The 17,668-nt window shown below is 44.6% G+C and overlaps 1 protein-coding gene across 1 annotated transcript in view; it reads right to left on the bottom strand.

Moving 5' to 3' along the window:
• Positions 1 to 4,038: 4,038 nt before the first annotated feature.
• Positions 4,039 to 17,668, bottom strand: part of cacna1hb (calcium channel, voltage-dependent, T type, alpha 1H subunit b) — a 179,746-nt gene continuing 166,116 nt past the window's right edge. The window contains exons 27-33 of the mRNA XM_060898260.1: positions 10,653 to 10,723; positions 9,072 to 9,150; positions 8,373 to 8,494; positions 7,976 to 8,248; positions 5,328 to 5,493; positions 4,931 to 5,079; positions 4,039 to 4,845 (exon numbers count right to left, since the gene is read on the bottom strand). Coding sequence (XP_060754243.1) covers positions 4,039 to 4,845; positions 4,931 to 5,079; positions 5,328 to 5,493; positions 7,976 to 8,248; positions 8,373 to 8,494; positions 9,072 to 9,150; positions 10,653 to 10,723 — 1,667 coding nt within the window. The remainder of the gene's footprint in view (positions 4,846 to 4,930; positions 5,080 to 5,327; positions 5,494 to 7,975; positions 8,249 to 8,372; positions 8,495 to 9,071; positions 9,151 to 10,652; positions 10,724 to 17,668) is intronic.

The following is a 17,668-nucleotide window of genomic DNA, read 5'->3' on the forward strand; positions in this document are numbered from 1 at the left end:
CAAGTTTTAACCTCCTGAGGATTGACATGTATTTATTCTTTATGCCAAAGAATATATTATGATATTAGCCCCTGATTTATTCCGAATGTTCTAGCTCAGAATCCTTATAGATTCTTCTGCTAATTTATATCATTGCCCATGAGCTTAGTGCAGATCATTCACATGCAACAAACTGATATTTTTTTAATTGAAGAGTTAAAAACATTTCAATACGATCTTAAAAGTTGTAGGAATTCTAACCAGAGATTCTTTGCATTTTTACGAACAAATGAACAAATTTTCTATTCCATAAATTCTCAACTTCCCAAATTAACATAAGTGCTAGCTCAATATTTTAGCTAGTTTAAACAAACCCGTCTTGGTCCGAGTTGCGTCACTCCAATTCAGGGAAAATAAAAAGCAGATGTGTTGATCAGCATAATTTTCCTTTCAAGTTGTCCTTTTTTTCAGAAATGTACGTAGATGTTTCATGCTCTTCAGTAAAATTTATTGTCTTTAAAATACAGTCAGTCATTGGATTTCCTCTGTTCGTGGTTTCAGAGCCCTGAATGTAACAAGTCCTGAATTCATATCATGGAACAGTTCAAAGGTCCATCTTTCAGTCAAACCTGCAATATTTTTGGCATATTTCAACAAAGATGTTCACCAAAATTCTTCCTGATTTCTGTATAGACAATTTATCACAATTTCAATATCAAAACACAAAAAGAAATTAAAATATTTCGGACGGTACACAACTCTTCATATTCCATTGCTCAGAGACTGATTTACAAGCCCTTAAGGTTCCACAGAGTTTTCTTTCCACCACATCAGAGATTTAAAATAAAATGCACATGAAAACATCTAAATTAAAGAATAAAATGTAATGATGCTGCAACGAGATTTGATCTGAAGCTGAGGGAAGGATTAACGCTCCATTCTAACATCGTGTCCAGAGTGTGAGAAGTAAAATTGTCGTTTTCTTCTGCTTTGTGAAATGGTTATAAATCACAGAGCACTATGTTGCAGTGTTTTCTGTAGAAATGTTTCACCAAAGTGAACACTTTAAAATGTAGGTAATTGGTTTGCTGCTGAACAAATAACAAGAAATGTTTATTAAACACAAAAACAGCACGAATGTAATGCAGAAACATGAACAGCTACAGATCTGGCTTTGGGTTGTGAATCTTTATGGCATATAGACAGCAGCCTGCACGTGCAAAACATCTTAATGAACCAAAAGCACAACGGAAAAACAGAACACACAACAAAACTAAAAAACACAACAACAAATCAGAAATGCAACAAAGAAACTAAAATATTAAAAAAAAAATCAGAAAATGCAACAAAATTAAGAATGCAGCAGAAATTTGGAAATGAACAACATCAAAACCAAAAACGCACAAAAAAAAATCAGAAAATGCAACAGCAAATCAAAAACATGACGACAAAACCAAAAAACACAACAAAATTAAAAACACAACAGCAAAACTAATTAGAAGGACACGCGGTAGCATCCATCCCTCCACCAAGCCACATATTCAGATTTGCATCAAAATCGGTTCAGTTTTCATTAAAATCCGTTCAATACTTTGAGTTACACTGAGAAAAACAAACAAATGGAGGCGAAACTATAACCTCCTCCAACACATTTGACAGAGTTAAAGGAACAGTCCACCGTACTTCCATAATGAAATATGCTCTTATCTGAATTGAGACGAGCTGCTCCGTACCTCTCCGAGCTTTGCGCGACCTCCCAGTCAGTCAGACGCAGTCAGACGCGCTGTCACTCCTGTTAGCAATGTAGCTAGGCTCAGCATGGCCAATGGTATTTTTTGGGGCTGTAGTTAGATGCGACCAAACTCTTCCGCGTTTTTCCTGTTTATATGACCAGTGATATGAAACAAGTTCAGTTACACAAATTGAAACGTAGCGATTTTCTATGCTATGGAAAGTCCGCACTATAATGACAGGCGTACTAACACCTTCTGCGCGCTTCGGCAGCGCATTGATATCCGAGCTCCGTATCAATGCGCTGCCGAAGCGTGCAGAAGGTGTTAGTACGCCTGTCATTATAGTGCAGACTTTCCATAGCATAGAAAATCGCCATGTTTCAATTTGTGTAACTGAACTTGTTTCATGTCACTGGTCATATAAACCTATGTAAACAGGAAAAACGTGGAAGAGTTTGGTCGCATCTAACTACAGCCCCAAAAAATACCATTGGCCATGCTGAGCCTAGCTACATTGCTAACAGGAGTGACAGCACGTCTGACTGACTGGGAGGTCGCGCAAAGCTCGGAGAGGTACGGAGCAGCTCGTCTCAATTCAGATAAGAGCATATTTCATTATGGAAGTACGGTGGACTGTTCCTTTAAAAACAAAACCAAAAGCACAAAAGCAAAACTAAAAATGCAACAACAAACAAAAACGCAACAGTACATTTGTACAAACGACAGCGAAATCAAAACACAACAAACATTTGATGTTGAACAAGGATCCATTTACTGCTGATGTGGTTCTGAGTTTGTTTTTGTTGTTGTGTTTTTTTTAATGCGTTTTGCACTTACAGGCCACCGTACATCTTTACTGGTTCATCACTCTAAAGCAATAATAATAATAATAATAATAATAAAGCAATAATTTGCACCATGCTTCAGAATCTCTGGGTGGTATGAGGGGAAAATAAAGTTATCAGAAGCGTGTTTTGTTGAATATCATTTTTGTAGAAATGGTTATTTCAAGAGGAATCCAACAGCAACAACAACACCAACACCAACAAAAATCTCCTTGTCAAAAAAAAAAAAAAGTTTGAGTGCGTGCAAAACTCGGGCTTTTTTTAATATAAAAATATCATAGGTGCTGCATTCAGTAAATATATAAGCTGTGTGGAGTGTGGAGTAACTACTCACGCCTCCGTACAGTCCTGATGATTCTGCCATGCAGTGTGTTTGAGATTTGATCTGAGAAAAACAGGCGTGTCAACATTATTCTGTTTTAGAAAAACGTGTCTGACTTAGGATCTAATACCTTCACCTGCTTTCTTCTTCGATCCACTTACATCATACGAACAAACAGGTTTCTATTACAATCCAGAACCGATTCTGACATTTCAGAAATTTGCCACGACGTGACTGTAACCCTACGTTCACAGCAGCGAGACAAAATGACAGGTGAACGTCCATTTCTACGCGAAGTGAAGCTGCGATTTCAGCAACAAAGCAACTTTTGAAATCAGATTTTGTCATTTTCTGCAAATTAGATAAAGCGACAAATCCAAACCAATGTCTTGATTAGTTCCTGATCAATCCTGGGACTCGTCTGGTCTGAAGTTTTTTCAGTTTCTGACTCAACTTCATTTTCTTCCTGCGATGTGCTCCAGTTTGACGCAAAAATGAAAAAAAAAACCATGGTTTCACCGCATCCTGTCATATGCAAGCTCCTTTTTAATGTGTATAGAAACATTACGAAGAAAAATAAAGCTTGTAAGGAAGAAACCGAGATCATTGGTGCCTCTAGTGATTGTACGTAGCTAGTACAGTTAGCGTGCTTTGCTAATTTATTCCGAGAACGAAGCTAGTACGAAACCAAGCACGTAACATGTAAATCAAACGAATCATTTTCACACTGATTAACTAGCTAGCTTTAGAAGTTATATATTTATTTATATATATATATAGCTACTAACATTAATTATCACAACTAAAGGCCACGCCCACTTGTCCCGGGCTTGTGTGAACGTAGGGTAGGGAGCTACTCTGAGCTTCGTTATAGTTCAGAACAAATATCCAGCTGCACAATATCAGTTTTTATATCAGATAATATTCTCAAATCTCTAATCAATATGATTAGGGAAAACAAACAAACAAACAAACAAACAAACAAACAATTGCATAACTCATTTTCATTCTACCGCTATCGTGTTTTTTGTTTAGAATTCCTAGCTTAAAGGTGCACATTAGCTTCAAATGTTTTGGTCTGAATCGTCATTGGCTGAAAAACCATCCTGACCAACCCATAGCAACAAGCCACACCCATAAGGGGTCCATAACCCTCTGATTAGCCGTCGTTTGGGACACAGTGTGATGATTGTTCCTCGTCTGAAACGCGATTGTTCAACTGCTCAAACGGGATGGACAGATGGATTGATAAATGAGGTTGTGGGAGGGGCTTAGCAACCAGCAGAGAATCAGGAAGATCCAAAGACTCCCAGAGCAGCGTGGAGTCACATGACGGTGCACGCCTTTTCAGAACCGTGCTGCTCTGAGAAGTCTCCGAGAAAATGGGCGGGTCTGTGGAAGTCGAAACGCAAGGTGGACTCATTTTGTGCTTCCTGTGCAACAGAGATGCTTCTGTTTCTTGCATTTTAAAGGGCGTGCTCTTCTTTTGCAGCTGGTCTGACCACGCCCCGTGGGTTGAGTCCATGCTGTTGTATTTCCTAAGGTCACTTCCTGTACTATTACTTCGCTGTGATTGGCTTTTCAAACATAAAGTGCCTGCGACGTGTGAGGATAAGGTGTGGCTGCGTCTGAGGAGCTGAACGCCAGAGTCTTTTCTCTCGATGGACAAGACGATTTGTCTGATTTCTTCGTCCGAGGTGTGTGTTTTAGACGTGTGTGTGTGCATGTCTGGTTGTGTGTGTGTAGATCTGCGTGACAGGATGCTGCGCTGACTGTACACGCGTCTGCTTGTTTGGACGCTGGCTGTCCGACTGCGACACAGAGGGGGTGTGGCTCGAGGTGAACAAGGGGCGGAACCGCCAGTCAGAGGAATGCTGGGAACTTTGAGAGAATCGGAGTGGTGCAGAAATAAGTTGTCCATCGATTCAGGGCTGGCGGAATCCACAGAATCGCTCTTTATCGCCTCCTACAGTGTGAAATGCGTACTGTAAACATCGCACACGTCACACACGTCACATCAATTCACACGTGAATTCACCGGAACACACTACCTGTCTTTGGAGCATTCGGAGAGACTTTTGTGTTGTCACATGATGTGGTGGGAGAGGCTCTAAATGAGAGGCGGGGCCAGTCGGAGGCTCTGGAACCTGCAGCAGGGATTCCCAATCACACGATTCTGACTTCACTGACAGAGACGAGCCTGAAGATGAGAGAAAGACGGATTGGTTGTAAGGTTTTGTAATGTTACTCTCTTTATCTGATTTTACGTAAACAAAAGAAAATGGTTTTGAAAATGTACAAAAAAAATAGTGACAATAATAATAATAATAATAATTATTATTATTATAAAGTATGTAAAATATATTTCTTGTAAAGGTTATTATAACAGTGACAAAAACAACACTAACTGTGTTATTATTATTATTATTATTATTATTATTATGTGACCTGTAATTCCATCGTTGTCGATGGTCTGCTGTTTGGAGAAGAGCTGATCTCTGGGTTTGTGTCCAGCTTTAGGATAAAACATGTAGCTGTCGTTTGGTAAAGACAGCATTCTCGACATGCACGGCTTCCCGACTGAGAGCAGGTTTCTCTCCTGAAGGTCGTCACCCTGAAAATGGAAGCTTTCTGAATCAGATTAATGTTGGGCTTGATCCAAATGACTCATATTCTGGCGAAACGTAAAGTGTGCTTTCTTCCAAAATCTAATATTATATATTACAGAGATAATGGTGAGGTCATTTTTGGTAAGATGAGAATGTTACAAATAACTCTGATCTATTTCTATACACACATCTTACATCTGTAGTAATTTCACGCAGAGATAAAGATATACAGAGGATTTGTAAAAATAAACTGTACAGTTGTGTATGTCATGAACAGATATACACTGTAAAAAAAAAAAAAATCTGTCATTTTAACAGGAAAACCCTGGCAGCTGGGGTGACCAGAAAATCCCTGTAAAAAAATACAGCACCCCAGTAGATCACTTTACTGGCGAACATGTAAAGTGATTTACAGTGAATGAAATCACACTAAAACACTGCACTTGCTGCAGTTACTAACACTGTTGGGTGGTTGTTTACATTTTAATAACTTTGCCTAAATGTTGTTAGAAATCGTTAGAATTCAGTTAGAAATGGTTGGGAGTTGGAACTGAATAGTGTTTCTAGTTTCATGCAGGCTGGCATAAGCAATGAATTCATATGCATAGCCCAGAAGGCTCTGTACTTTTACTAAGAAAAACCCTTCATTCTGCAGTAAGTGCATGTCAAATTGACACAAGTTTTCTGTTATGAGTGTTATGGTGATGATACACGGGGCAACTTTTTGGGCAATGTTGCCGAGCAATGTTGCTGGGCAATTGCGTTTTGACTCTTTTCTATTGAGATTGGGCAACATTGTTTCTTTCTGAATGGTTTTGATAATCTCTGGCAACTTTTTGAGATAAGCCAATCAGAACGCGAGTATCGAGTCATGTGACCTCCGGTGAGGTTCGGATCAGAAATTTCAAACAAATATGGCGGCCGCAGTGGAGTGAAGAGATGGAGAGACTCCTCATCTGTTTTTACGTTGTTATTTTAATATTCTATATGGAGGAATTTACCTCACCAAAGCTCTAAAAAACAACAGACAGCTTGATTAAATGGTCACAGCAAAAATTAAGACATCGATTTTTTTTAGCTAACTGTAAACTGCCATTGCTAACTGTTGTTGCCCATTGTTAGTTGCCCTGAAAAGTTGCCCTGTGTCTCACCTAGTTGCCCGTTGCCAGCAACATTGCTCGGCAACATTGCCCAAAAAGTTGCCCCGTGTATCATCACCATTACAGTATTTCTCTGTTTTTGTTACCAGTACTTGTAGCTTTAACAAATAAATTTGCTTTAAATCACATATTGATGTTGTAAATATAACAAAAACGTTCTGTTTACTGGTTTACAAAATTTAATAGTGATTTGAACAACAAATATATGTTTCGGGGTTTACAGTGCTGTTCTGTATGCATTTCACATAGTTTTACTGTAAATTTCACAGTCATTTTTTTACAGTGTAGAAGCACTGATAAGCGATTTATCCTGGCAACCATTTTATCTCGGGTCCAGTCATAGTAATACTGTCACACACACACACACACACACACAGAATCTAATGGTGATGATACACGGGGCAACTTTTTGGGCAATGTTGCCGAGCAAAGTTGCTGGCAACGGGCAACTAGGTGAGACACAGGGCAACAACAGTTAGCAATGGCAGTTTACAGTTAGCTAAAAAAAAAAAAATCGATGTCTTAATTTTTGCTGTGACCATTTAATCAAGCCCTCTGTTGTTTTTTAGAGCTTTGGTGAGGTAAATTCCTCCATATAGAATATTAAAATAACAACTTACCGGCGTAAAAACAGATGAGGAGTCTCTCCATCTCTTCACTCCACTGACACTGCAGCCGCCATATTTGTTTGAAATTTCTGATCCGAACCTCACCGGAGGTCACATGACTCGATACTCGCGTTCTGATTGGCTTATCTCAAAAAAGTTGCCAGAGATTATCAAAACCATTCAGAAAGAAGCAATGTTGCCCAATCTCAATAGAAAAGAGTCAAAACGCAATTGCCCAGCAACATTGCTCGGCAACATTGCCCAAAAAGTTGCCCCGTGTATCATCACCATAACACCTCCAAGTTGCAGGAACGTGAAACCACCATGAAGATGTTATGAAATGTTAGGCTCCAGTACAGCAGGTGGTGCTGTTAAAATTTCAGGACAAGCTCCATGACCACAGGAAGAAATTTCCCCAATGTAAAATGTTGAAAGGATGAATGCTGGCGATGCCAAAGGTGTTGGAAGCACACAAACAAATGATCAGAACACAAGAAAAAAAAAAAGGTGAAATGAGAATCAGCTATGTTTAGAAGTCATAACTCTCATAACCGTTTTGATGATTATTATATCCTTCACCAGGTTAAATGTCATGGCATCAGTGATGTCTTTGAGGGTGGACATTGTCTCCGCGTGATGTATGAATGTTTTTATGAGATGTGAGGAACCTGAAGAGCCTCCAAAACCCCAGGTAGTAACCATGTAGGAAGGATTATTACCTGTTTAAGTGCAGGAGATCCAGTAACCTCAACAGCAGAAGCGGCGGCATTTTGCCACCGATTTGCCTGTAACTCCGCCTCCAGCTCTGCCTCCATCTCCGCCTCCTCGCAGGCATCCTTGTTGCTGTCCTCTAAGTGCTTCATGAGAACGGCGACCACCACGTTCACCAGGACGAACTGCGCCACCAGGACAAACGTCACGAAATACAGCGGAGAAACCAGCGGCAGGTAAGTCAAGCAGCGATCTCCACTCTTACACTCCCTCAGTGTGTCCTTTATCACAAACACACACTTCATTAATCATGCTGTCTGCAGTGGACCTAATAATCCTGTGACATTTCAGAAAGCATAAATGGCACAGTGTGTTAACTTTGTGTGCGTGTGTTAACGTGTTAACCTTCATGATTCCATTCCAGTTGTCCCCAGTAGAGACTCGGAACAGCGTGAGGAACGCCATGCCGAAGTTCTCGAACGTAGCGTGACGGCTCAGACCTTCACACGGGTTTTCTTCGGAGCATTCTGTAGAAAAGATATGAATTTAATTAATTCACGACTTTAATTAATGTCAATTAATTAGCATTTTATCCTATAAATGATTGATGAATGCTCTTTGAATGATGAGGCTCATTCAGCATACAGTTTGAAAATGAGTGCTGTTTCACAGACTCCCAGTAAAGGGCGGGGCCTGGGGAAGGTGGGTCGCCCACCTCTGATTAAAGGGCGTTAACATGCTTTTCTTTCATAAATATTTCATGAAGTCGAGAAGTACCAACCAGTCGACTCTGTATCAGTGTCGGCCTTGCAAGGTTCAGGAAGCTTAGCCAGTATATTTAATCTGTAGATGGTGTTTTGAGCCATTTTCAACCCATAAAATGCCAATTTTGTTTAAAAAAAATAATCTAGTAAATAAACACCAACACTGATGTGTTTCATCACAATACAGTTATATCATTTCATTTACAGCTCAAGAAACACATTTTGGTGAGCAGTAACTCATTTGAGGTTCTTTGTTTTTGTCTAAGTGAGTCCCTGTTATTAGAAAGGACTTCAAACTACGTAGAACTTTATAAGAAGAATGGAACGTTGAAGAACTGACCGAGTTTTCCAAACAGCTCCACTCCCAGAGCAGCGTAGATGAAGAACAGCAGCATGAAAAGAAGCCCCAGATTTCCAACCTAGGAAAGAAAAAAAAAACAAAAAAAAACACAGAAACACCTCTTGGAATACAGTATATGTGTGCTATAGTAAAAAAATAAATAAAGAAAGAAAATGGTATGGGTTCAGACACACACACACTTGAGAATGCATAGAATAGTCGACTAGTCAGGCAGGCAAACAAAACAGCAAGGGTTTTTTTTAATCTTCTTTTGCTTTTAATGGAACATTAACACATTGATATCACTCAAGAGGTGTGTGGGAGACACAAGGAATTCTTCTTGTGGTTATTTTTGTTATCCTTTAAAGCGAAATAAGATGTAAATAAAATTCAGCTCACTGTGGCAGACTGAATTGAGACCAGAATTGCATGAAAGACATTTACAGCACTTTTTTAAACAGCCTAGAAGTGGCAGCATGACAGTGCTGGGATTTGACCTCACAACCGTCTGACCGGAAGTCTAGTTTCTTCACCACTGAGTCAAGGGCGAAAGAGAGCTTTCAGAGCCACGTGTTGCACATCACTGTCCACTATCCATGGCTCAAAGCAGTGTTGTAGTTGAGTCACTAAACCTTGAGTCCGAGTCCCTAGTGTTCAAGTCCAAGTCATTCAAAAAAATGTTGAGTCGAATCCACTATTGATCCGAGTCAAGTCCAACACTCCAACCGCACCATTTGACGGTGACTGTTTTAGCGCCATTAACATCAGTTTGTTCCTGAACATGCCGTATGAACAGGTGAATGTGCTTCTCCTTATCAGGGAGTGTGAAGTATTCTGTCAGAGATGGTTGGAAGATGGATGTCAATGCAGAAGGTGTGTTTATTAATATAAGACAAGAAACAGGAAACCAAACAAGGAAATAAGGCTTGGTAATGTGTCAGCAATGCAACTCAATACTTCGCAAAGTAAGTGTGTTTTCACAGTTTTTATATCGGCGCGCTGATTGCACCTTAATCCTGTGCAGGTGCGAGTCGTTTACAGCGCGCGCATGAGAGAGTCTACTTGGCGGGCGCGCTGTCCGGAGTGCGCCCGAGTCTATCTGATGCACGCGCCAAGGCGCGCAGGTGTGACACTCTTGCATGAAATTAGTACAAAAATTAATGTAGATATAAATATCTTATGCCAAATTATTATGGCATGTTACAAAAAAAAATCTGAGTCCTCATCTCCAATTTACAAGTCCTAATGCAGTTAATGCACGAGTCCGAGTCCAAGTCCGAGTCATCAGTGCTGAAGTCCAAGTCAAGTCACAAGTCCTTAAAATTAGGGCACGAGTCGGACTCAAGTACTACAAGCCTGGCTCAAAGATTCGATTTCAGTTTCATAATCAACAACTTCATCTTGTTACTTTCAAGAAATGTCCTTAAATAGTGTAATATGACACTTTATTTGGTAACGTTGTCACGCAAAGAAGCATTGAAGCTGGGACTGCTGGGAGCTGAGCCTGTGTGTTGCTGTCCGGTGAAATGAAATGCGACATCCTGAAATGTGAATGGTACACAATGAAAAGTGGATAGTAACCTGTGGTAAAGCCTGGACCACTGTGTCCAGCAGCGCTCTCATTCCCGTGGCCATCTTAAGAAGCTTCAACACTGCAAAACAAGTCAGATTTGTCTTTGTAATTCTTCCCCTGCTTCTACAAGATACAACATACAACATACCTTTATTAGAGCAAGTCCACAGTGGTTCAGTTAATGCTATAAACGTAGGCTAAAAACTAAAAAGTAATAAAATAACATATCCAGTTTTAAAGAAGAAGGAAGGGGTGGATGGGGTAAATATATAAGAAGAGCAGGCACACAGGTTGAGCTATAATGATAGAAATTATCCTAATTAGCATTATACTGTATAGTGAATGTACAGTGCCTTTCAAAAGTATTCATCCCCCTTGGTGTTTTGTCCTGTTTTGTTGCATTACAAGCTGGAATTAAAATGGATTTTTGGAGGGTTAGCACCATTTGACTTGCACAACATGCCTACCACTTTAAAGGTGCAAACTGTTTTTTTATATTGTGACACAAACAATAATTAAGATGAAAAAAAAAACCCAGAAATCTGGAGTGTGCGTAAGTATTCACCCTCTTTCGTATGAAACCCCTAAATAAGAGCTGGTCCAGCCGATTCACTTCATAAGTCACTGTGGCAGCGGGGGCGTGGTCAAGCGTCGGTCTGTGACCGGAGGGCGGAGTCAGGGACGGTAAGTGGCAGAATCACTACACCTGAGGTCAATTAACCTGTGTCTGTGTGTCTTACCCAGTGACCATGCCCTATATAAAAAGGGAGAGAGAGGAGGAAGGGAGCTGTCTCCCGAACCAGACGACTAATGTGTGTGTGTGTGTGTGTGTGTGTGTGACTGGGAGTGTGTGTGTTAGACTGAAAAGTAACACAATAAAGAGTTTTGACAACTCAGTTCTGGCCTGACGTACTTCTGTGCTCCACCCGCTCAAAGTCTTACAGTGGTGTCGAAACCTGGGACGGAGCACAGAGGAGAACAGCCCCATGGAGTCCTCCCCCTTCGCAGACCTGGTCCACGCCCTCGCCACGGCCCAACAGAGCCAGCACCAGGCATTGGTCACCCTCCGAAAAGAGGTAGAGCAAAGGTTCGAGGCCCTGGTGCTGGCGCAACAGGAAGATCATCAGGCGTTCCGGCACCTCCTCGTGTCGGCGGGGTCCACCACCTCCACCGCCGCGGGCCCTCCCCACCTCACCCTAACAAAGATGGGCCCGCACGACGACCCCGAGACCTTCCTCGTGCTATTTGAACAAGCAGCAGAGGCCTCGGGCTGGCCGGTGGAACAGTGCGCAGCGCGCCTCCTCCCCCTGCTAACGGGCGAGGCGCAGCTGGCCACACTACAGCTCCCCGCTGACAGCCAGCTGGTCTACGCGGACCTGCGCCGGGCTGTCCTCCAGTGTGTGGGGCGCACACCCGAACAACATGGACAGCGCTTCCGCACTCTGCACGTAGAGGAGGTCGGCAGCCCGTTCGTGTTTGGCCAGCAACTCCGGGATGCCTGCCGGCGGTGGCTGAGGGCTGACAACTGCGACACTGAGGGAGTCGTCGATCTGGTGGTACTGGAGCAGTTCATCGCACAACTTCCCAAAGGGACCGCGGAGTGGGTCCAGTGCCATTGCCCAGCGTCTCTGGATCAGGCCATCAAGTTGGCGGAGGATCATTTGGCGGCTGTTCCCACAGCAGGATCACAGATCCCCTCTTCGCTTCTCTCCTCTCTCTCTCTCTTTCCCCCCTTCTGTGTCTCGTCCTCGCCCTGTTCCCCCCACCATGGAGGCGGGGGCCAGCTCCCTCACAGCCGGCCTGCCACACCCGCGGTGCCCTCCCGTTTCCCGCTTCCGTGTCTGTCTCTCTCCCCCCTCAGGTGAGTGAGCACCAGAGCGCCGGTGCAAAGAGAGAGCCCGGGCCAGTTTGCTGGCGCTGCGGGGAGCCGGGGCACCTCCGGCATCAGTGCTCAGCAAAGGAGGTGGGCGCGGTGGTCCGGATCCCCGACGCGCCAGGAACCGCCCTCGATCGGGCCGGAACGTATTGCATACCGGTGAGTGTCCAAGGGGATACGTATCAGGCTTTGGTGGACTCTGGCTGTAATCAGACCTCAATCCACCAAAGCCTGGTGCAAGATGAGGCACTGGGGGGAGCACAATTGGTGAAGGTCTTGTGTGTGCATGGGGATGTTCACAACTACCCTTTAGTGTCGGTCCACATTCTATTTTGAGAGGAGAAATTTAGTGTAAAGGCAGCGGTTAATCCTCGCCTTACCCACTCGATAATTTTGGGGACTGATTGGCCAGGATTTGGGGAGTTAATGACTCATTTAGTGAAGAGTGGGTCCTGCCATAGTTCAGCAGGGGGAGGTCCCGGTGTGGCATTGGCGGGAGCAGCTGTCACAGAACCGTCTACATCATCTCTGCGTCAGAGTGAGAAGCAGCAGGCTCCTCCTCCCTCTCTCGGGGAATCCCTCGCGGATTTCCCATTAGAACAGTCGCGAGACGAGACTCTGTGGCATGCGTTTGACCAAGTGAGAGTAATCGATGGTCAAACGCTCCAGCCAAACACCACACCGTCCTTCCCCTATTTCTCTATTATGAAAGATAGATTATACCGAGTGAAGCAGGACACTCAGACTAAAGAGCAGATCAAGCAGCTTTTGATCCCAAAGAGCCGCCGAGAATTGGTATTTCAGGCGGCTCACTTTAATCCCATGGCTGGACACTTGGGGCAGGATAAGACACTAGCCCGAATAATGGCCCGATTCTATTGGCCAGGGATTCGCGGCGATGTCCATAGGTGGTGTACGGCATGCCGCGAATGCCAGTTAGTAAATCCAGCGGCCATTCCAAAAGCGCCTTTGCACCCCCTACCATTAATCGAGACCCCGTTCGAAAGAATTGGGATGGATCTCGTCGGGCCATTAGATCGGTCAACATGAGGGTATCACTTTATTTTAGTCCTGATGGACTATGCAACGTAATATCCAGAAGCAGTGCCTCTTCGCAATATCTCAGCATGCAGTATTGCGGAAGCACTCTTTCACGTCATCTCTCGAGTCGGAATCCCCAAAGAGATTCTGACTGATCAAGGCACTTCGTTTATGTCACGCACACTGAGCGAACTGTATGGGTTATTGGGAATTAAGCCGATCCGCACCAGTGTTTATCACCCACAAATGGACGGTTTAGTCGAAAGGTTCAACCGCATTCTCAAGAATATAATTTAAAAATTCGTAAGCGAGGATGCATGCAATTGGGATAAATGGCTCGAACCCCTGTTATTCACAGTGCGAGAGGTCCCCCAAGCCTCCACGGGGTTCTCCCTGTTCTAATTATTATATGGGCATAAGCCACAAGGCATCCTAGATGTACTGTGGGAAAATTGGGAGGAGGGACCTTCACCAAGCAAAAATGAAATCCAATACGTTATTGACCTGCGCGCAAAACTCCACACACTCACACACCTAACTCAGGAGAATTTGCGGCAGGCCCAAGAACGGCAAATCCGCCTGTACGACAGGGGTACGTGCCTTAGGGAGTTCGCACCGGGAGATAAAGTACTCGTACTGTTGCCCACGTCGAGCTCCAAATTGATTGCCAAGTGGCAAGGACCCTTTGAGGTCACACGGCGAGTCAGGGATGTTGACTATGAGGTGAGGCGAACGGGCAGGGGTGGGGCGCTACAGATTTACCACCTCAATCTACTCAAACTCTGGAACGAGGAGGTCCCCGTGGCATTGGTGTCATTGGTTCTGGAGAAGGCGGAGCTGGGGCTGGAGGTTCAAAAGGGAACATTGACAACGCGTACCTCTCTGGTCCCCTGTGGAGACCACCTCTCCCCGACCCAACTCACGGAGGTTGCCCAGTTGCAGACCGAATTTTTGGACGTGTACTTGCCCCTGCCCGGCCGCACAGGCCTCATAGAACACCACATTGAGACATCCCCGGGGGTGGTAGTGCGCAGCCACCCTTACAGGCTACCCGAACACAAAAAAGGTGGTTCGGGAAGAACTCGAGGCCGTGCTCGAAATGGGCATCGTCGAGGAGTCCCACAGTGACTGGAGCAGCCTGGTGGTCTTGGTTCCCAAGGCCAACGGGTCGGTCCGGTTCTGTGTGGACTATCGAAAAGTCAACGCAGTATCTAAATTCGATGTGTACCCAATGCCTCGTATTGACGAGTTGCTGGATCGACTAGGCACGGCTTGCTTTTATTCGACACTGGATTTGACAAAGGGTTATTGTCAGATCCCCTTGACTCCACTATCCCAAGAAAAAACGGCCTTTTCCACACCGTTTGGCTTACACCAATTCGTCACACTTCCTTTTGGGCTGTTTGGGGCACCCGCTACGTTTCAGCGGCTTATGGACAGGGTCCTCCGCCCCCATGCCACCTATGTGGCCGCATACTTGGATGATATTATAATCTATAGTAATGACTGGCCGCAGCATCTACAACACCTGAGGGCCATCCTTGGGTCGCTGAGGCGAGCGGGTCTCACGGCCAACCCGAAGAAGTGTGCGATTGGGCGGGTGGAAGTACGGTATCTGGGCTTCCACTTGGGCAATGGGCAGGTGCGTCCCCAAATTAATAAGATGGCAGTGATTGCGGCCTGCCCGAGGCCCAAGACCAGAAAGGGAGTGAGACAGTTCTTGGGGCTGGCTGGCTATTATCGTAGGCTTATACCTAATTATTCGGACGTCACCAGCCCGCTGACTGATCTCACTAAAAAGGGGGCACCAGATCTGGTCCAGTGGACGGAGCAATGCCAGCGGGCTTTCTCTGAGGTAAAGGCTGCACTGTGTGGGGGGCCACTGTTACACTCCCCTGACTTTTCTCTCCACTTTATGTTGCAGACGGATGCGTTGGACAGAGGGCTGGGGGCTGTTTTGTCCCAGGAGGTGGAGGGGGAGGATCGCTCCGTGCTGTACATCAGCAGGAAGCTGTCAGTGCGTGAGGGGTGCTACAGCACAATAGAGAAGGAGTGCCTCGCCATCAAGTGGGCGGTCCTCCCCCTCCGCTACTACCTGCTGGGATGCCCTTTCACCCTCTGTTCGGACCACATGCCCCTCCAGTGGCTCCACCGCATAAGGGATGCCAACGCGTGGATCACCCGTTGGTATCTGGCACTCCAGCCCTTTAACTTCAAGGTGATCCACAGGCCGGGGGCGTAGATGGTCATGGCGGACTTCCTCTCCCGTCGGGGGGGTCGGCTGCAGGCCGGACAGGTGCCCGGCCTGAGTTGGGCGGTGGGGGTATGTGGCAGCGGGGGCGTGGTCAAGCGTCGGTCTGTGACCGGAGGGCGGAGTCAGGGAAGGTAAGTGGCAGAATCACTACACATGAGGTCAATTAACCTGTGTTTGTGTGTCTTCCCCAGTGACCGTGCCCTATATAAGGAGGGTGAGAGAGGAAGAAGGGAGCTCTCTCCCGAACCAGACGACTAATGTGTGTGTGTGTGGGTGACTGGGAGCGTGTGTGTTAGACTGAAAAGTAACACAATAAAGAGTTTTGACAACTCAGTTCTGGCCTGACGTACTTCTGTGCTCCACCCACCCGCTCAAAGTCTTACAGTCACATAATTATTTGATTAAGACCCACCTGTGTGCAATCAGTGTCACATGATCTGTCACATGATGTCTGTCTAAATCAACCTGTTCTGGAAAGACCCTGACTCTGCAACACTACTAAGCAAGTAACTTGAAAACCAAGGAGCCTCCAAACAGGTCAGAGACAAAGTTGTGGAGAAGTATAGATCAGGGTTGGGTTATAAAAAAATATCCCAAACTTTGAATATCCCAGGGAGCACCATTAAATCCATTATAGCAAAATGGAAAGAATATGGCACCACTACAAACCTGACAAGAGAAGGCCGCCCACCAAAATTCACAGACCGGGCAAGGAGGGCATTAATCAGAGATGCAACAAAAACACCAAAGATAACACTGAGGGAGCTGCAAAGATTCACAGTGGAGATGGATCTGTCCATAGGACCACTTTAAGCTGTAAACTCCACAGAGTGGGCTTTATGATAGAGTCATTGCTTAAAAAAATTACATTTGGAGTTTGCCCAACTGCATGTGGCAGACTCCCCAAACACATAGAAAAAGATTCTCTGGTCAGATGTGACTAAAATTGATCTTTTTGGCCCTCATGGGAAACACCATGTGTGGCACAAACCCAAAACCCTGAGAACATCATTCCTACAGTGAAGCATGGTGGTGGCAGCATCATGCGGTGGGGATATTTTTCATCTGCAGGGACAGGAAAGCTTGTCAGGACTGAAGGGAAGATGGATGGCACTAAATACAAGGCAATTCTGGAGGAAAAACTGTTCGAGTCAGCCAGAGGTTTGAGATTGGGACGAAGGTTCACGGTCGAGCAGGACAATGACCCTAAACATACTTCTTGGAGTAGTTTAAAGGGAAACATTTAAATGTCTTGAAATGGCCTAATCAGCGCTCGAAACTAACGGTGTCCCGACGTCCCGGGGACCATAAAAAATGTCATCGGGACACAAAATTATCATATCTGGGACAATCCCAGGACAATGGAAAAAAAACAGATATAGAAAAAAAGTTCTACATTAATATTATTTACAAAGCCGTAACACATACGTAGACATTCACCTAATTTGTCAATTTTAATTTTAAAACGTTAACAGCGAAAAATACATTAGTAGCTACACTTTCGATGCACCTGCATCCGCAGGCTACAGAGCAGCGCATTCTGTTCTAGAATCTTCGGCCGGAGTCCGCATTATATGGACTTGGAATAGAATTGCTACCGCACACGCTGCGCCGACTCTTGGCAGAACAAAAATGCTTAAGTGGTTGAAGCGGACCGACCGCGGGGAAGAAACTGAAAGCCCAGACATAACGTCTCCGGGACCTTCAGGATCCAAAGTGTCATCGCCTGGTCTGCAGGCAACGCTAGCAACTGAATGAACTTAATGAACACTGTTAGACACGTTATAGAATACAACAGGAATGATGTGGATGATATTGACGGAAGATACCGTTCAACAGAATAAGTGAGTTTT

The sequence above is a fragment of the Neoarius graeffei genome, chromosome 18 (genome assembly GCF_027579695.1).
Source record: "Neoarius graeffei isolate fNeoGra1 chromosome 18, fNeoGra1.pri, whole genome shotgun sequence".
In the NCBI taxonomy this organism is placed as follows: Eukaryota; Metazoa; Chordata; class Actinopteri; order Siluriformes; family Ariidae; genus Neoarius; species Neoarius graeffei.